Source organism: Trachypithecus francoisi, unplaced genomic scaffold (genome assembly GCF_009764315.1).
Source record: "Trachypithecus francoisi isolate TF-2019V2 unplaced genomic scaffold, Tfra_2.0 Lachesis_group17, whole genome shotgun sequence".
Taxonomy (NCBI): Eukaryota; Metazoa; Chordata; class Mammalia; order Primates; family Cercopithecidae; genus Trachypithecus; species Trachypithecus francoisi.
The window spans coordinates 25,507,932-25,528,169 of NW_022681462.1; the positions used below are offsets into that span (position 1 = coordinate 25,507,932).

The following is a 20,238-nucleotide window of genomic DNA, read 5'->3' on the forward strand; positions in this document are numbered from 1 at the left end:
TGGGACAGTAGTGTAAGAGGGAAGAGGGAAGAGGGATGGGAAGGGGCTGGAGCAGGTGTGTGCATAGCCATCCCTTGTTTTGGCAGGCACGGGCAGCAACGCCTGCTACATGGAAGAGATGCGCCACATCGACATGGTGGAAGGTGACGAGGGGCGGATGTGTATCAATATGGAGTGGGGGGCCTTCGGGGACGATGGCTCGCTCAACGACATTCGCACTGAGTTTGACCAGGAGATTGACATGGGCTCGCTGAACCCGGGGAAGCAACTGTGAGTAGGCCTTTCCTGTGCGAGTGGGCTTGGAGGGGGCCTGGAGCTGAGTTTGGGGCTGGTCGGGGCCAGGGGGTTGTTTCTTTACAGTCTTACATCCCCAGAGGTTGCCAAGGCAGCCACTGGTCATAGGAATGTCTGTGACTATAAGTTGCTGAGAGGATCTAAAACAGAGAGCAAGCGGATACACCAGATTATAGCTAATAATGTGTGTCCTTCACAGGAGTCATTTTAGAAGGTTCTATTCTGAGTGTAAGTGGGTGGCCCTGTTCTTTCTTTCCACCTTCTATTTGTAAATTGTCCATGGGAACTGTGAGCCACCTAAGAAAAGTTGTGTTGAGGTGGCCAAGACTGGGGTCTCTGAAAGCTCCTTTCGTAGCTCCAACTCCATCACTGCCCAGAGGACAGGCTGACAGCTGGCTGCTCATTGCTGGTCCCTGGGGTCCCAGGGCCTTCTGCCGCAGCTGCAGGCAGACCCATGGCCTCTGGAGACATTGGCTGAGGAGCTTCCTTGGCCTCTTTCCCTTGGACATTGGATGGACTGGATGGAGGAGGGGCTCCTAGCATTTTGGATCCTGAATATTGTATTCTCCAGCCTGGCCTGCCTTTGTTTTTAGTCGCTTTTATCTCTTACAAAACCTTATTTCACTTTCACAAACATTTGCCAAATGTGTGTGTGAAAGGTCTTGAAACAGGAAGGTCTGAAGCAGTTGCAAAATATTTTGAGCAATACAGATCATCGTTTGTCTTGTGACTGTTGTAGAAAAGCTTTTCATGCAGATCTCGACTTGGAGAGGAAAATTGAACCCTATACACCAAGTCAGTGGTGGGTAACCTTTTTCTTTCCAGGAGAGTCCTTGCTTTCTCAAAGCATGGTTTATTTACCTAAGTCACAAGCTTCTTTCACATGTTGAAATGAGTCCTTTACTTGGACTTTCTGAGGAACATACTGGTTGTGTCTGCCACGGCTGATGAGAGGTTTATGAGCTGAAAAATCACTCAGTGTTTGCCTCCGCGAATGAGGCACACCCAAGTCATTCCGAGGAACTATAGGCCCTTTCAAATGTCAACAGACAACTTTGCCAGCCAGACCATGACAACACAGCCCCGGCTTATCCTCAGACACCCACCAAATTGTCATCCATGGCAGCCCTGAAGTCACCATAGACAATTTTTGCCCCCTGTAATGTATTTCCAAGTAAGTATCTTCCAAATGTTGACTGGAACAAAGTGTTTTTAAAAACTAGAATAAAAACTTATAAAAAATCATCCATTCTAAAAAACCACTCACACTTGGGAGCCCCACTGGCCCCAGCGCACCTCCCCACCTCACTGCCCCCAGCTCCCGTAGAACCAGCTGTGTGGGAGAAGATGTTGGGGCAGACACGGAGTTCCTTACTGTTGAAGCCAGGCTCGCATCCACGCTGGTTTCCTTCTCCTGAAGTTCTGCCTGTGTGGGTGCACTAACATTTAAAATGCGCGCTGTCATCGTCGCAGTTTTGCCAGCTCTCAGCTAGCTGGGATGCTGCTTTACTTGGCCCTGGGTCTTGAGCAGGCTGCTTCCTGGAGGCCTGGGTTTCCTCTCCGAAAGGTAACCTTGGAATCCCTTTCACATCTCAGTCCTGGGCCCCCTCCTCGCTGGGGCTCATCCTAGTTAGTGGCAGCAGGCCCAGGTGCCTCCTCTAAGACACGTTCTTTCTCAAACACCCAGAAATGGGCCTTTTGCCAAAAAGAATCACCAGGGCTTGGTTTCCTCTCAGTTCTAGCCGGAAAGTCCAATTACCAAAGAAAACAGTGCCACCTAGTGTCGAAAAATTAAATCACCCGACCGCGCTGCCGGTTTGGGGGCCGGCCCCTGCCTTTCTAAAACATGCCTTTATCTTGTCACCTGCCTGCTCAGAAGCGCGTTTCACTCCCAGACCCCTGAGACCTGTCATTTAGAGCTCTTAGCCCAGTGCGGATTTCTCTGTCCCAACCTGCCTTTATAATGTTGCCCCATCATCCCCTGGCCCAGGTGGTTTTCACACCGTTTTCCCTGGAGCCCAAGAACAACTTGCAGGGGTGGACAGTATGAGTTGATGAATTTCTAGGCCTGTGCCACATATTTAATCAGATTGCCATTTTCTCTTGTAAATAAATATTGGGCTATGTAAGATTTTAATTTTAAAAATTATTTCCTGGCTAGAGAAGATTTTTAAAGATTACCACCCTCTGCATAACTTTACTTAAATACAGGCTGTTCCAGAATGTTCCATACTCCCTGGGTGTTTCATTTGGCTATTTAAGGCTCATTTGTTCTTCTCCATAGGTCATGGCCCACCAGCCTGCAGGGACAGCCCAAGTCAGCCCCCCTGAGCTGTCACCTCTCCACGTATCTTACTCCTGGGCCATGCAGCACACATTAAGCCTTAGTTGTAAAGTTTCACATGTGCACATCTTGCTTCAACAGGGACTTTATGTTTCTGGTTTGTGTCTTCTGGCAGGTTTGAGAAGATGATCAGTGGGATGTACATGGGGGAGCTGGTGAGGCTTATCCTGGTGAAGATGGCCAAGGAGGAGCTGCTCTTTGGGGGGAAGCTCAGCCCAGAGCTCCTCAACACCGGTCGCTTTGAGACCAAAGACATCTCAGATATCGAAGGGTGAGCTTCTGGCTAGCCCCCTCTATTCACTGGGTCACCACAAGACTGGACGGGTAGTTGGGGAATGAGGAGGGGGCACTACCTTTTGACTCTTCAAGTGTAGACTGCAAGAGGGTCTCACACAACATGGACCATGGCGGGCCTATGGCTTCCCTTCACTTCACTTACCAGTCTCCACTCTTGTCGATTTCTAGTGTGATTGCTACCAGTGACTCATGGTGCTGGGAACGGTGGTTGGCCTCCATATGCAGGGACTTGGGCTATTGCACTGGGTTTAAAGCTGTGGGATCCCAGAGGGCCCCTGAATGACTTAACTGCATCTGCCTCTTTTTCCTTCTCCTGAAGCTCTGACATCTGATTCTCTATTGGCAATTCTCAAAAAGGACTCTATCATGACCCCTGCTTCATAATAGAAAGCTAGGTCTTTGGATGGGCCAGAGATGTAGCTACCCAATTAATTCTAATAAGCAGAGCTGAGGCCTGCATTTTCACAGCCCAGCAGGGGCGAGAGTGAGGATGGCTTGATTTTTGTTTTTTTTTTTGTTAACAATATCCCAAGAGTTGGGCGGGCCTCGTTTGTTGTTCTTGAGATTTCCACTTGTAGATTGAAGAAGTCCTGGTGTTTCAGGGAGCAGATGGTGGAGAGGAGGTGTCTTTGGAGCCAAATGAAGCAGTGGAACAGTTCGAATGACTTTGTTTTAAGGGGAAACTCTTGAAGGAATGGGGCCTACTTTTTGCTATACCCCAAGGTGATGCAAGTACCCCCAGGTGATACAAGATTTAGTTCCCTTGAGAAGGGTGCTAAGGTTATAGCACTAGTCCCTTACCAACTGTCTTTAGACACAAGCTAAAGCGGTGCCAAGTCCATGGTGAAATGCAATAGACTCCGACTGCTTTAGAGAGAGAAACCAGGTGGGCATCACAGCAGGGTTCACATGTAGAGAGTGGCTGACAGCAGAGACACTGTCTGTCTCCCCTAACACAAGCAAATGTAGCACAAACTCTCACACAACTCAGTGGTAAAGCACCAAGAACAGGGCCTTGTTTTTACATAGCGCATGCATAAGAAATACTTGTTTTTTTGCCTTGCGCGGTGGCTCAAGCCTGTAATCCCAGCACTTTGGGAGGCCGAGACGGGTGGATCACGAGGTCGGGAGATCGAGACCATCCTGGCTAACACGGTGAAACCCCGTCTCTACTGAAAAAATACAAAAAAACTAGCCGGGCGAGGTGGCGGGCACCTGTAGTCCCAGTTACTCGGGAGGCTGAGGCAGGAGAATGGCTTAAACCCGGGAGGAGGAGCTTGCAGTGAGCTGAGATCCGGCCACTGCACTCCAGCCTGGGTGACAGAGCGAGACTCCGTCTCAAAAAAATAAAAAAAAAAAAAAGAAATACTTGTTTTTCTTAACTCCCTGTGTCTCTGTGTGTGTGTGTGTGTGGGGGGGGTGCTGTGGGAGAGGAGCCTCAGGGTGGCTGTACTGTATTTTGCACCCTCTTCCTCCTCCTCCTGCCCCACACAGGTGGACTGAGCAATGCAGAGGGATTCTGTCCCCACTGGCCAGTGAATTTGCTGGAGCTAAAGGGCTTCTTTACCACCCCCCAACACACACGCTGGCCACAGTGGGTCAGACATGGGCCCACATGCTGTCTTTCTGTTTCCCAGGGAGAAGGATGGCATCCGGAAGGCCCGTGAGGTCCTGATGCGGTTGGGCCTGGACCCGACTCAGGAGGACTGTGTGGCCACTCACCGGATCTGCCAGATTGTGTCCACACGCTCCGCCAGCCTGTGCGCAGCCACCCTGGCCGCCGTGCTGCAGCGCATCAAGGAGAACAAAGGCGAGGAGCGGCTGCGCTCTACTATTGGGGTCGACGGCTCCGTCTACAAGAAACACCCCCAGTGAGTCAGTGTGCAGGGCCTGGAGACGCAGAGTTCCTGGAGCACCTGGGGCTGAGTGACTCCTCATGCCAGCTCCATTTTGCTTTCAGGGGCGGTGTGGTGGGACCATGGGGCTGAGGGTCTTGGAATAAAAGTTCCCGCCTGGGCAAGGGGGAATGGGAGGGAGTCATATCTGGCGTGGGTGGAGGTGGTTTCTGAAGGCTACCAATGACTCGGGCTCTCCGCAGAGCTCCTCTGGCTGCTGGGCACTCTCTTTGCCATCCTCTTTTTTATGCATTATTGTTCCTGTCTTTACTCTTAGAATTCTTGGTGATTCCTGCAGGTGCTATGTCCTCTGCCAGGGGCCACCCCAGCCCAGTGGGGGTTACCAGCCTCTCTGGCTGACCTTGGTATTAAACTGATCCTGCCCTGTCCACATTTTGATCCCTCAGGTCATAGGTACCAGAATGTTCACATTTCAGCTGAGACCTAGAAGATGTCTCTCTTTTGTACCCTACTTATTTCCCCATCATTTTCACCTAATAAGAATGCCAGGTCAATATGCCTTCGTTTTCTTAACTGGTTGGTGCAGGAGGACTCAGTCCTGAGATTCCCTGTTCCTACTCAGTGATGCAAAAACTTGAGTGTGCACGTGAGTCACGTGGGGACCTTGTTAGGAGGCAGATTCTGATCGGAAGGTCTGGGGTGAGCCTGAGATCCCACATCTCTCACAGCCCCCAGTGAGGCTGCAGCCCACAGATCACACTTGGAGTGGGAAGGCCCTAGAGACCATGACTCCAAGTGGCCACTACCCAGAGAGTTCCTGTCTGAACACACCCATTGTCTTTAGCTGTGCAGACACCTTTGGGATCATTGGCAGAAACTGGCAAAAGAGAAGCTAAAGTCCAGAAGAGCATCTCTAGCTTTTAATTTTGGGTCTTTCCCAGATAGCAGCTAGTGAAATAATGATGGAACAAGACAAGTAGGTGGCATCAGAACCACCTCATACCACAGGGCTGCTCCAGCAAAGAGGCTGATGGTACCATGTTGGGCAGAGGAGCAGTGGCCAGGGGGCCTTCTTCAGTGAGGAAGAGGAGGTCTTGTGTGACTGCATGTAGGGGACAGTGGCTTATTAGAAGGTCTTTTCCTTTCAGTGGTGGGGATGAACCAATCCCAGTGGTCATAGTGGATATGTTCTTCTAGTGGTTCCTAACTTGGGAGAGTAGAGAGAGGATATTTAGGGCGGCACCCACTCCTGCAGGTGCTTTTTGGCATTTAGGCTACGGCAGTGGGCAACTGTCTAACCATTTGCACCATTGACCCTAACCATGGACACCTGTCTCTTTCTCGCCCCGGGGAACTGCAGTTTTGCTAAGTGTCTACATAAGACCGTGCGGCGGCTGGTGCCCGACTGCGATGTCCGCTTCCTCCGCTCTGAGGATGGCAGTGGCAAAGGTGCAGCCATGGTGACAGCAGTGGCTTACCGGCTGGCGGATCAACACCGTGCCCGCCAGAAGACACTGGAGCCTCTGCAGCTGAGCCATGACCAGCTGTTGGAGGTCAAGAGGAGGATGAAGGTGGAAATGGAGCGAGGTCTAAGCAAGGAGACTCACGCCATTGCCTCCGTCAAGATGCTGCCCACCTACGTGTGTGCCACCCCTGATGGCACAGGTATGCGGCAGGGTTGCCACCTGGCTCACGTGGTGGGCCTTTGTCCTAGTGTTGATGCCCTGGGAGGACTCCCTTAGCATTAGCATTGGACATTTGAAACAACACATTTCTTCAGCTGTATTACTAGGGAGTTCTGATCTTTGATAAACTCAGACAAGGTGCTCCTCTGCAAACAGTAATAATGGTCAACACTTATTCAATACTTACTGTGTGTCGAAGCACTTTATGTGTATGAATTCATTTAATCTTTGTTTTTTTTTTTTTTTGAGACGGAGTCTCGCTCTGTCGCCCAGGTGGGAGTGCAGTGGCCGGATCTCGGCTCACTGCAAGCTCGGTCTCCCGGGTTTATGCCATTCTCCTGCCTCAGCCTCCCGAGTAGCTGGGACTACAGGCGCCCGCCACCTCGCCCGGCTAGTTTTTTGTATTTTTTAGTAGAGACGGGGTTTCACCGTGTTCGCCAGGATGGTCTCGATCTCCTGACCTCGTGATCCGCCCGTCTCGGCCTCCCAAAGTGCTGGGATTACAGGCTTGAGCCACCGCGCCCGGCAATCTTTGTTAACTTAAAAAATACTAGCAGTTAATTTTATGTATTGACCTGTGTTTGACAGAAAACTGAGGCGCAGAGAAGTTACGACACCTGCCTAAATTCACGCAACTAGAAAATGTCAGAGCTGGGATTCAAACCCAGGAATTCAGGTTCTAGAATCTGCTCCTGCAATCATCATGTTGGTCTGAGTCAGGGTTGGCAAACTATGGCCCGTGGGCTGAATCTGGCCCACCACCTGTTTTTGTACATAAGGTTTTATTATTACACAGCCATGCCTATCTTACTGTTGTTTTACACTGTCTTGGCAAAGTTGAGTGGTGGCAGCAAAGACTGCATGACCCACAGAGCCTAACATGTTTGCTGTCCAGGCCTTTACAGAAAAAGATTTCTGACCCCTGCTGTAACTCTTGTAACCTCAGAAATGGTGGTCTTATTCCAATTCAGAGAAGATAGTCGATGAGCAGGCCAGCGTAGCACAGTTGGTAGAGGTTCCAGAGACAGAGACTGGGATTTGGTCCCTGCTCTACCCTGTCCTGGTGGTATGGCCCTGGGCAAGTGATTTAACCTATCAGCCAGATGCCAATCATCCTTAAGAGAGGAATGCAGTATCTTCCTCTCAGGGCTTCCTAAGAATTGAATCAGGACTGTGTGTGAGGCACGTGGCACATTGTAATTGTCCAACAAGGGAGGGTTTTCTCATTTTAAAAGATTTTCCTTCAGCTTCCTTCAGGGAGCTGGACTCTTCTGTTCCTTCTGTATTCTAGAATGTAACGTAAGCTGGCATTTGATGGAACAAGAATGGTCTATTTGGATAGTTTTAAGTGTACTGTCTCAGCATTCCCCATGTTCTGTCCCAACTTATCACCTCCCTGGGCTTACTTTCCAGAGAAAGGGGACTTCTTGGCCTTGGACCTTGGAGGAACAAATTTCCGGGTCCTGCTGGTGCGTGTTCGGAACGGGAAGTGGGGTGGAGTGGAGATGCACAACAAGATCTACGCCATCCCGCAGGAGGTCATGCACGGTACCGGGGACGAGGTGAGCAGGGTGGCGCCTCCAGGAGGGGCCCCTGGTGGATGTCACCTCTTGCCTTCGAGGACAGTGCTTTCTCTGCTTATCTGTGACCCTGGGGAGGGCTAGTTGGACCCAGGGCTCCAGCCTGGTCTTGACTCAGGTTTGTGCCTGAGCTTGCATTTCTTCTGGGTGGAAAGAAACATTGAGGACTTGCGTGGGCCCTGCTGGGGGCAGCCTGCCCTGCCCAGGGCCCCTCCCTCAGTGTCCTAACTTCTCCCTGCAGCTCTTTGACCACATTGTCCAGTGCATCGCGGACTTCCTTGAGTACATGGGCATGAAGGGCGTGTCCCTGCCTCTGGGTTTTACCTTCTCCTTCCCCTGCCAGCAGAATAGCCTGGACGAGGTAATAACACCTTCCTGGAGGGCTCCCCTGAGGGCTTTATTGACTCTAAACCAGCCAGGTATGGAGCAGGGGAGAAAGTTGAGCTAAGACTAAGGAAAGAAGGATGTGAGTGACTAGTAGTGGGGAGGGACCCCTCGATGGGAATGGGTAAGTTGAGGCTGGTGGAGGTTAAGTAGGTGAGCTCAGCTGTGACAGCCTTTGGGGCAATGATGATGATGTTACTCAATGTTAACAACTGCCCGGCATGGTGACTCACACCTGTAATCTCAGCACTTTGGGAGGCTGAGACAGGAGGATTGCTTGAGGCCAGGATTTCAAGACTGGCCTAGGCAACATTGGAAGACCCCATCTCTACTGAATATATCATTTTTAAGCACTTACTTTATGCCAGGTACTATGTTAGACTTCTTATGTGCATTATCTCATTTAACCCTCACAGCAACCATATAGGAGACATGTTTGAATACCCATTCTACAGAAAGGAAAATAAGCCCTAGGGAGGTGCTGGGTATCTTGCTCCAGGTCATAATAGCTTGGGACTGGCCAAGCCAAGATTTGGATTCTGGGTTCCTGATGCCTGAGGCTGTGCTCTCAGTTATGCTGTGGGGCTCCTGAGGCCCTTGTTATGGGATCCGGGCATTTTCATGCCATCTCCTGCTGTTTGGATACCCCGGCTCTTCTCTAGTCTCATCTTTGCTTCTCACTCCTCTTCAACTTACCTTGGGTGTGAAGTAGGTGCGTGAGGATCTGGCACTCCCGGATGTTCTGGACATGAATGCCCCGAGAAGTGGAGAACTGAGTAGGCAGTGCTGGATCTGCTGCTGATGACTGGTAGCCCTGGGCATTAGGTATCAGGAGACTGTTTTTAAGCAGTTGTGTCTCCGTCTCAGTCATGAAGAAGCACATGTGCACGCTGCCGGTGTGTGGTATGTTGCACATGCCACTGCTAGGCATAAAAGGCATGGCTCCTACCTTTAGATGCTTACAAACAAGCTGGACTGACGAAGCAAGCTCAGAAAAGGAAGAGCTGCTGTTTGGAATGTGGCCCTAATGGGATGGATACTGGATACTGAAGCCCCCAGGACAGGTAGTGAGACAGATGTTGTTAATCTGAGTGCATACCTGGGGGACGTCAGGAGGACTTGGAACAAATCAGAAGAATGAGTTGATGGGAAAGAAAAGCGAGCAGGCTGCCCAGTGTGGAGAGGGGCATGTTGGTGGGAGCAAGTGACAGAAAGAGCTGGGCCAGCACAGAAAAGCCTACCCCAGTGACAAGGAAAGACCAGCATTTCCTATAGGGTCCCTGCAACAGTGGCCCTCTCTCTACTTGCTTCACTGAGTTCTGTAAATGCCTCCTTCTTCTCCTTACCTGAGAGAATTCCCCATGTGCACTAGTGTAATTAAGGTTTTAGGAAGTTCTGCAATAGAAACTCTGCTTAGTCTGGTATTTCTCAACACCTATTAACATTCATCTAGTGTTAACCAGACCAGCATTGCTTTATGCCTCATGTGGACAAATACTTCTGTACTATTTAATGGGCCATTACTTATTATAACAAATATTAGAAACAAATTTGTTCAATAGTGAGATAATAGTTAAATAAATTATGACCCACTTATTGCCTAGTATCAGCCACTAGTTATTTGTAAGAAATTTCAATCACATGAAAAAATACTAGTGGTATGACTAAAGTTTTAAAACGATTTTTCTTTAGAAATGGTAATCTCTTTATGATATAGAAAAATATAAAATACGGTTAACGGGATGATAAAAGCATAACACTCCAGTGTATATCCTCTTCTAGACTTCCTACCAAAATATTTTCAAGGAGATACTATCTTAACTTTTCATGCCAACAGGGTATATATTTATTTACATATTTGCCAGGGAAACCGGAAGGTGTGTTAACTGTTTCTGAATTGTGAGATTCCAGGCCATTGGATTAGGTTGTATCCTGTGTTCCAGGTTCCTGTGAGGAGCACTTGTTAGGTCTAGAGCCGTAAAAATTAAGAGCAAATAAAGCAGAAGTCATTTCTCCCTGTGGGCTCTGGCAAGATCCTCCTATGACTGGGAAATCCCGCCAGTGCAGAGGCCCCAGGCTTAGAGGCCCTAGGGCTCAGTGGTCCCCCAGCTGTGTTTCCCAGCTGCTGGCCTGGGGTGAGCCTCCCCAGCTGTTGGGCTTCCACTTGCCTTATCAGTAAGGATCACCTGAAATAATGTTATTTGAACATTCCTTAAATACAAACTTTCGTCAGAGATATGAAGCTAACTTGTGGAGAGCTGGGTAGAGATAAGCACACACTTGTGTGGTCGTGGGCGTGCCAGCCAGTTCTCTGAGGGTATGTGCTCTGTTTTCTGAATCTCCTGGGATCTGAACACAGTGTGACACCTCCAGGTTGATGTGAGTGAAATGCCAAGCTGATGGGCTGAATCCCTGAGCAGGGCCTGGAGAAATCATGCAAGTGGGTGGGTTATGACCACACAACTCATTTATGGAAGCCGAGCTCTTGGGTAAGGGGTCTGAAGCCCTGAGGCTTGTTTCCTGGTGGGCTGTGGCAGCAGAGAGGGCATCAGGGAATAAAACCCAAAGCATTTTCCCCAGGTTCAAAGCCATCATGCATCTGTTCCCAGAGGACCATATTGAAGGCAAGGGGCCACTGAGGATGCTGAGGCGGAGCCCGGAGTTGTTTTCCTCAGTGAAAGACATGGGGGGGTGGTGGTGAAGCCTAGCTGTCACCCAGCTGTGGGCAAAGCACTTGTTCACCAGATGGTGGAGTTTGAAAGTTAGGAGACGTACACCGACCCTTCTGATATAAAGGATAGGGACAGAGCAAACTGCTTTGCCCAGTGAGCGAAGCAAGCAGATAGGAAGGAGTTGCACAGCAGGGGCAGCTGCATGGTGCTTATGAGCCCATTCACTGGGGTTGGAGGGCCTCGGGGTGCATCCTGCTTCTCTCTTCCAAGCTATAGGCCTTGAGCAAGTCACTCCAGAGCCTCAGGTTCTTATAAAGTGGCCATAAACCTGATAGATGTTCCACAAGGGTGCTGTGAGGCTTAAATGATGTAATACACGATCTATGCTTAGCCCAGTACCTGCTACACAATAGGTGCTCAATAAATCCAAGTAAGTACCTTAGGAACAGTTTAGACTAATTTGTGGGTGAGAGGATTGGTGACTCCTGGGGATCTGTCTGACCTGGGAGCCCTTCCCTGATGTCCTCTTCATGCTTATGTGTGACTTTTAGAGCATCCTCCTCAAGTGGACAAAAGGCTTCAAGGCCTCTGGCTGTGAGGGCGAGGACGTGGTGACCCTGCTGAAGGAAGCGATCCACCGGCGAGAGGTAGGAGACACATGGCACGAGGCCTGATGTGTCAGCTCCTCGATGATTGACCTGGTCTGTGTGTTCAGAAAGTGAGGGCAACGTTAAGTATGGCTGCATGGGTTGTTGAGTGTGCACTGTGTGTCAAGCCATGCTCTCAGCACTGGCGGTTCAGGAGTGACCACAGCAAAGCTTTGTTCTATAAACAAATAAGCCCATGACCTAGTGGCAGGTGCTGTTAAGAGCTGTGAAACACACACACACACAAGTAAAGGAGTAAAAGAATGGCTACTCCATAAGCAGAGCAGCCATGAGGGCTGCTGGTTTGGTTGCCCATTTTTATGGTTATTTCTTGATTATATGCTAAACAAGGGTATATTATTCATGCTTTCCCTTTTTAGACCATATAGAGTTAAAAAAAAAAAAAAAAAGAAAAGGAGTGAAGTGGAGTGAGGAGAGCAGTTGGAGCAAGTGTGCTGGCAAGGGGCACTGTTAATAGCATGAGCGGGGAGGGTCTCTCCAAAGCGAGGACATTTAAGCCCAGACCTGATGGAATGAGAGAGCCAGCCATGGTGTATGAGATGTATTTTATATACCTATAAATCTCCCATGCAAATGTCTGAAAGGAGAATATTGGGTTCACCTGTGAACTGGGCATCTGCTTCTGCCTTCTCAGGAGTTTGACCTGGATGTGGTTGCCGTGGTGAACGACACAGTTGGAACCATGATGACCTGTGGCTTTGAAGACCCTCACTGTGAAGTTGGCCTCATCGTTGGTAAGGACCCAGACTGTCCTTTCCACATGGGGCTGCACAGCCTCGGGTGTGGGAGGGATGGTGCTGAGCAAGGCCCTGGTATCCTGTGATTGGCAGGCACGGGCAGCAATGCCTGCTACATGGAGGAGATGCGCAATGTGGAACTGGTGGAAGGAGAAGAGGGGCGGATGTGTGTGAACATGGAGTGGGGGGCCTTCGGGGACGATGGATGCCTAGATGACTTCTGCACGGAATTTGATGTGGCTGTGGATGAGCTTTCACTCAACCCCGGCAAGCAGAGGTAGGCACCCAACTGGGGCCCTGTTAAGTGTATCCCAGGACTGGATGGCAACAAGTGATCAGAGCTTCCACAATAGCATCTCCCAGGATGCTCGTTATCATGAGATGTTAATAAAGGAGGTTTCCTTGGAAAGGGTTTCTTGTCAAATGCACCTGGAAAGTTCTGAGTTAGTAAATGTAAGAAGCATCTCCCACCCCAAAGCCTAGGAGAACAGGGAACAGGTGGGAGAATACTAGCGCCTAGGTCTGGCACTCTAAGGAGAAACACATAGAAAGTTGAAGCGCCTGCTGCTGCCAGCCTGCAGAGCATCTCTGGGGTGATGCAGACAGGAGCAAAGCCTCTCCCTCCTCCATCTTCCAGTGCTGAGCACTGGGTCAGCCCCAGTGTCACAAGACCCTGCGCATGGTAGGGGAGCAGGGTCTGCACTGAGACACAATAGTTTAAGATCTAACACACTTCTCATTAAGATGTTGTCTGTAGTGTTTCCTAACTAGATTAATCAAACACCCTCGTTCTGCAGAATACACTTTGCAAAACGTGTCTAGAATAGAAGTTACAGACTAAAATGCCTCTAGGGGGCATTTACTGCTGCCTACCTCTAGGTAGGCAGCAGTAATGAAGGAAGCAGGCTGGGCCAAGCCAAGATGGGGTGGCGATGGGGTATTGGTTGAAACTAGGGACATCGATTTTTTTTTCAAGGCAGGGTTCAGGACCAAAAGACCCTCAAGTCACTGCATAATCATGTTTAGTTCCAGTGGCCAGGACAGGGGGCTCTACAGCTGGCAGTAGTTACTTGAGTAATGATGATTAGGTCCAAGAGAATGCACGCTGAATGCCTAGTGAGGTTAAAGATTAAGACTCAGCATTCTCCCCTGCTCCGAGAAGTCCAGTAGGGTTATGGTGTGTGTTCCTTCTTGAGTTGCTTCATGAAGTTTCGAAATAAGCCTTGGAAAGGAAATGATTTCCTTTCCCTGTGGGTTCCTTTCCAAGGCTTATTTCCCCAGGAGCCCCACGGGCCTCAGGCACTGTGGTCAGTGTTGCTGAAGGTTGTGAATTAGCATGCAAAGACACCAGGGATCCTGTAGTGTTTCCTAACTAGATTAATCAAACACCCTCATTCTGCAGAATACACTTTGCAAAACGTGTCTAGAATAGAAGTTATAGACTAAAATGCCTCTAGGGGCCAAGTAGGCAGCATTAATGAAGGAAGCAGGCTGGGCCCAGGTGAATCAAGTAGCAATTCCTTTTCCATCAGGGGAGTCTGCCTGTCTGCCACTTCTGATGCACTGGGGGTGACTAAGCTGCCCTGTCCTGTCTCAACACATCCCTCCACCTTCCTACTTAACCTCCATGAATGTTACTCGCATTGCAGGTTCGAGAAAATGATCAGTGGAATGTACCTGGGTGAGATTGTCCGTAACGTTCTCATCGATTTCACCAAGCGTGGGCTGCTCTTCCGAGGCCGCATCTCAGAGCGGCTCAAGACGAGGGGCATCTTCGAAACCAAGTTCTTGTCTCAGATTGAGAGGTGAGAGCTTAGGACTCAGGGTAGCAGGGGGCCATGTCCTTCTTTTTTCTCACTGGAAGACAAACTGAAGGATTTCCACAGCTCAGGGCATGACTCATACAAAAGTCAGTTTAGTGGCAAACACACTCGTGTCTATAGTGTTTACTAAAAGCACATTATGGACAGTTGTCATTTTAAGGGCAAACATAGAGCATTCTCATGAAAGTTTGTGCTAAGCCTGACCTGAGGTCATGTAAAGTGGTATTGTTGGGTTTTAGACCATATATCAAAGGTAGAAAGATACCTGCTCATAGCATGTAAATTGAAATGCACAGAGAAAGGTAACCTATTAAAGCATCCACACTCGGCTTGAAAGCCCTTCCTAACTGCTGGCTACAGTAATCAGGCAGCCAGGATTGAGTAAATGTTGCAACGTCAGGCAGTGCAGACATATGCCATACAGTGGCTCGTTAGAGCCAAGCCGCCTTCCTACAGTCAAATGGTGGAAAATCTGCTCCAAATTAGAACAGTGAATTTCAGAGCCCTTTAAAAATTAATGCTATGCCATTACTCTCAGGGCAGAGAAGAACAGGAACTAGATAACTGACGCGAGTAGACCCTGTGGGCATCTGCACCAGTGAATAGAAAGATAACGTTCTAGCTTACAGGTCTGTTATGTTCAAGGTGATTCCAGGCTTTTAAAATCGCTTTCTTTTATATAGGAGGGTTTATTTTCTTTCTATAACTTTATTTACACTAAAACTTTATTTACACTTCCTTTGTAAATAGAAAGGAACTCATTTGAACTGAACAAATACAGTTCAGGCCACCCAGAGCAGCAGAGCAGAAATAAAGCATGAGTCTAATGCTGCTTGAATTCCTGCCTTGCAGACCCATGACCAGCAGCGAGAGAATGGACATGAAAGAGCTTTGTAACTGACCACTGTGATCAACAGTGAATTTGCTTTGTTTTGAGTATCCACTTTGTAGTAGTAATGCTCTACCTTGAGAATGGAGAGTGGAATGAGGAGCTCTTTGTATTCCTGTCACCCTCAACAAGAGTCAATGTAGTCCAGTAGGATGAGCAGTGCTCTGAATGTAGAAATGGGAACCACATCGAGGGGTCAGCTCCTGGAGAGCCAGACCCCCACAGAGCCTCCCCTATCAAGGACTCAGGCCCTGGTGTGGTAGGCTACCAGCCCTCTTGGTGCATACCTGAACATTTGCTGTCTCCCTCTCACCCCAGTGACTGCCTGGCCCTGCTGCAAGTCCGCGCCATCCTGCAACACTTAGGGCTTGAGAGCACCTGTGATGACAGCATCATTGTTAAGGAGGTGTGCACTGTGGTGGCCCGACGGGCAGCCCAGCTCTGTGGCGCAGGCATGGCTGCTGTGGTGGACAAGATACGAGAAAACCGTGGGCTGGACGCTCTCAAAGTGACAGTGGGTGTGGATGGGACTCTCTACAAGCTACATCCTCAGTGAGTGCCTGAGCCCAGCCCTCCCTGCCCACCTTCTTTCTGTCTCTTTCTTCTTTCCCCTTTTTCTCTCTTTCCTTTGTTACTTAATAGTGAATTATCAGCCGTTCCAAACAGTGTATATAATACATGTATTATAGTTTCAAGATTCACAACCAGAAATAGGCCTGTGTTTCACCCCCCATCGTGGGAAGCCCCCTCTGAGCCCTTCCACAATTGTGTCCTCACACTCCCGTGCCAGGGGTAAGCGTTGTGCTGAATCAGTCCCTTGCTTTTCTTTTTTTTTTTTTTTTTTTTTTTTTTTTGAGGCGGAGTCTCGCTCTATCGCCCGGACTGGAGTGCAGTGGCTGGATCTCAGCTCACTGCAAGCTCCGCCTCTCGGGTTTACGCCATTCTCCTGCCTCAGCCTCCCGAGTAGCTGGGACTACAGGCGCCCGCCACGTCGCCCGGCTAGTTTTTGTATTTTTAGTAGAGACGGGGTTTCACTGTGTTAGCCAGGATGGTCTCCATCTCCTGACCTCGTGATCCGCCCGTCTCGGCCTCCCAAAGTGCTGGGATTACAGGCTTGAGCCACCGCGCCCGGCCTGGTCCCTTGCTTTTCTTTTCTGCCCACATATGTCTAGGTACGCATCCATATTGTTTAGTTTTACTTATTTTTGAACCTGCCACAAATGGAATCATATGGTATCTCTTCTGTGGCTGGCTTTTCTCACACAACGTTTGTTTAGAGATGCATCCGCATTGAATATACAGTTGTAGTTCATTACTTTTCAGAGCTGTATACGTACCTTTGAGTATATTGTGGTTTTTTCTATCATTGATGTGATATTTAGGTTACTTCTAGATTTTGACCATTACAAACAGTGCTACTGTGAACATTCTGGCAAATGTAATGCTAGAACTCTGAAGCAAGATTTTTTTCAACATTCTAGAGCAGGGGTTGACAGGCAACAGTCACAGACTGTTATTGTACATAAAGTTTCCTGAGGATTGGGAGGGGGACAGAAGCCCAGCCACTAACCTGGGACGTGGCATCTTTAGCTTTGTAGATGGGGAGGGTGTCCTGACCCTGTTGTACTGGGACAGATCACAACTCTCTCTTTCTCTGGTCCATATAGGAAGGATCTGTGATCACTGTGATATCCTAGCAGTGACTCTGTAAGTCTGCTTCTTTTGCCTCCAATGGCATTTTGGAGCAGATGTGACTCTGATAGGAAGTTATGCGCCTGGAAGATAGAAAATCACATTCATGAGTCCCGGTCTCCCCCTGCGGAGTTTGTGAACAGATTGTGCTCCTCCGTTAGGCACACTTGTGGCTTCCATGGCTGTTGAACTTCTCTTTTACTGATTATTAGTTTTAAGAAAACAATTTGCCGGGATCTCAGACATTTGTCCCAGAATTGAATCCCAGCTCTCCAATGGCTGATGTGATGTGGAAATTGGGCATAGTACTAGTATCTCCAAGCCACAGTTTTCTGGTACTTAATAATACATAGTAAATGTTTAATACATTATAGCTGTCATCCTTCTCCTCTTCTTAATTATTTCTGGGTTTCCAGTATCGCTTCTTAGCTTTCCATTTCTAAGTGCAAATACAAACCAATCATGACTAAGATGGTTTTTCCTGTGTCTTCCTCTCACCTTTTCCAGCTTTGCCAAAGTCATGCATGAGACAGTGAAGGACCTGGCTCCAAAATGTGATGTGTCTTTTCTGCAGTCAGAGGATGGCAGCGGAAAGGGGGCGGCGCTCATCACTGCTGTGGCCTGCCGCATCCGTGAGGCTGGACAGCGATAGAACCCCTGAAATCGGAAGGAACTTCCTCTTTCTCTCCCTCTTCCCTGTTTTAAATTATGTCATCCCCTTGTGTCAGAGACAGACCCCTTGGCTTTTCCTTGGCAGAGAGGACCCCACTGGACTGGGTTTTGTCTCTGCATCTCATCATAGAGCTTGGTGGCCGAACTTGGCCCTATTAAGATAAATACAGTTCCAAATAAGGATTTGTTCACATGCATCACAACCATTCCCATTGGTTCTCTTAAAACACAAAAATTGTCACCCTTAGTAATCCCCCTTGCCAAATTCCATGTCCCTGTATAATTCTACAGGATGGGGACACTAATGAAGATACAGTTGCTTCACCTTGGAGCCTGAACATGACATTTCTAGGTGGGGTGTATCCCCCAGCTCTGATGTTGTTACTGATTCTCCTGTCAGAGATCTGGGAGGTCTCCACTGAGGATGTGAGCCTGATTGTCCTACAGGCAGATGTGGGGAGGGTGGAGGGGCGACAATGGAGGGAAATCCATGGATATCCATGCAGCAGCCCCTCTTTAACTTCATCTATAAGCATTTGTCCTGTGGATTCCAGCATTTGCTATTCCTGGAATCAAGGAATCCCGAATCTGGGCAGTGAAACCAAAGCCAGGAGTTGACGCATCCTGCAGTTGGGCCAGCCGTCGCATCTCAGCGGGGCGCACACATTATCCACGAGTGATGGACTTTTGGGGAAGGGGGAGTTTTTGGTTTGTTTTACAAATTTTTCCTGCAAAAGTGGAAACACTGTATTTTCATTTTAATTTATATTTGAAATTTTATTTAGTTCTTGAAGTAGATCTGCTCCTTCATCTTGACATGTAATGGTCAGTTGTACGTAATGTATTTATATGTTAATTTGTTGTGTATATAGATATGCAAGTCTTGTCAGAATTGGCCTCAGTGTAGTTAAAGGGCGGAAGGGGAAGATACTGACTAGTCATAGAAATACCTCATTCGCCTGTGGGAAGAGAAGGGAAGCCTCTTCAGGGTGAGTGAATGGCAAAGCAGTTGCTTCTGGCTCTTCCTTCCCCTGTGGTCTTGAAAGTGTGGAAGGCAGGGACAGAGATGGAGGCTGAGCCAATGGACTGAAGAGACCACAGCAATTGGTTCCTCCATCTAGAGATTTTCTTGGCAATATTCCATGGGAGGTTAAGCAAAGGAAACCAAAGGAATCATTTCAAATGGACTCATGGCTTAGAAATCTTTATTCTTAGGGCAGTCAGTATTCTAAAGCTTTCTGACAAGATAAAGAAAGTCACCAAAAAAAAGTTTTTAAAATTGTATCTAATCCTCAACAACAAACCAAAACAGAACAATTAAACAACCAAATAAAACCTCAGGGACAACATTTTTGGTGTTTTTGTGCCCTCCCAGCAAGTTTCACCTTGGGTTTGTATTTTAAATGTTTTACAAGAATTGTTGTCCATGTGCTTCCCTAGGCTGAGCTGGCATTGGTCTGCTGACCTGTTTTTGTGGGGGTTTTTTAATACACAATATTTATTTCAAACTATTGGGAGGGATGAGAGTGGCTTAAAAACTTCCGTCCCTACTTTTCAAGAGTGCAGTTGATTCTGAATCTGAAAGCCCACCTCTGCTCTAAAATACACACAAGCACAGACATTAAACCTGGATACTATATAATAAAGAGGGATGTAACTCCATTGAATTGGATACAAGGATCAGAATGGAAAGATGGAAAGAAACTCATGATGAAATTGCATCCGGTTTTTGTATATTTATCAAACTTGTGCTGAGAATAGTGTCTGATTGTACGACTTTTAAGCAAAGTTGGGTGTAATTAGGTGAAAATGGCCCAGCTCCTCCCGGGAGCACAGAGCGGCAAGGGGCTGGTCCTCTTTTGCTCTAGTCTCTTTGCTGTCTGGTGTAGCTCTTCTGCTGCTCCCATCTGCACTAATTGACCCAAAATGTGGGTGTTTCCTGCTACACAAAAGCCAAAAGCTTTCACGTAGATTTTAGGTTCACTAAAGGGTGCCCACAAAATAGAGATGAATTTTAACTTAAATTTTAAGCTTGAAGATTAGGTACTATCTATGAAGGTACACTTTTTTTTTTTTTTAAGGTAGAGATGTGTGTGTAGGTATTAAAAATGTGTTGTTGGTTTCCAAAAAGGAACACTGGAAAATAAATTTTGAATGTTTGTGTTCTCAGAATTAGGTTGACAGTCCTTTGCTGACATGGCTTTGCTTTGTGTAATATACATGGGATCTCAATCTTCGGGGTGTGATGAATAGCGAATCATCTCAAATCCTTGAGCACTCAGTCTAGTGAAGATGTTGTCATTATGTACAATAAATAACTAGTTTAATTAACTATGTGATGTTAACTATTAATAAATTTTAACATTTTCCCAAATAATCAAATGTGTGATTCATGAGTGTTTTTAAGCGTGTAGTCATCTTCCGGTCATATCAGTACTTACTGGCCAGCCCGATGAGTAATTTATGGGTGTCTTGATTTTGAGTGTGTGTATTTGAGAGGCATGTGGCCTTTTCGGAAACTCAGTCCCAGTGGAACTAGAAGGCAGCTTTTCCTGGGTTGCCTTTGACCCTTTAGATTTCAAGCCACTGAAGAGCTATGGCTAGACCTGCGGTCTACTGTTTAAATAGCTTGGCTGAAATTAGCA

The 20,238-nt window shown here is 48.0% G+C and overlaps 1 protein-coding gene across 2 annotated transcripts in view; it reads left to right on the forward strand.

Moving 5' to 3' along the window:
- HK2 (hexokinase 2) overlaps window positions 1–19,970 on the forward strand; it is a 58,836-nt gene extending 38,866 nt beyond the window's left edge. For both annotated transcript variants that reach the window (XM_033175239.1, XM_033175240.1), the window contains exons 7-18: window positions 87–270; window positions 2,754–2,909; window positions 4,573–4,806; window positions 6,152–6,456; window positions 7,890–8,038; window positions 8,298–8,417; window positions 11,664–11,759; window positions 12,415–12,514; window positions 12,611–12,794; window positions 14,167–14,322; window positions 15,548–15,781; window positions 17,429–19,970. In XM_033175239.1, the coding sequence (XP_033031130.1) occupies window positions 87–270; window positions 2,754–2,909; window positions 4,573–4,806; window positions 6,152–6,456; window positions 7,890–8,038; window positions 8,298–8,417; window positions 11,664–11,759; window positions 12,415–12,514; window positions 12,611–12,794; window positions 14,167–14,322; window positions 15,548–15,781; window positions 17,429–17,573 (2,063 nt within the window). In that variant the 3' untranslated portion in view covers window positions 17,574–19,970. The remainder of the gene's footprint in view (window positions 1–86; window positions 271–2,753; window positions 2,910–4,572; window positions 4,807–6,151; window positions 6,457–7,889; window positions 8,039–8,297; window positions 8,418–11,663; window positions 11,760–12,414; window positions 12,515–12,610; window positions 12,795–14,166; window positions 14,323–15,547; window positions 15,782–17,428) is intronic.
- Window positions 19,971–20,238: the final 268 nt, after the last annotated feature.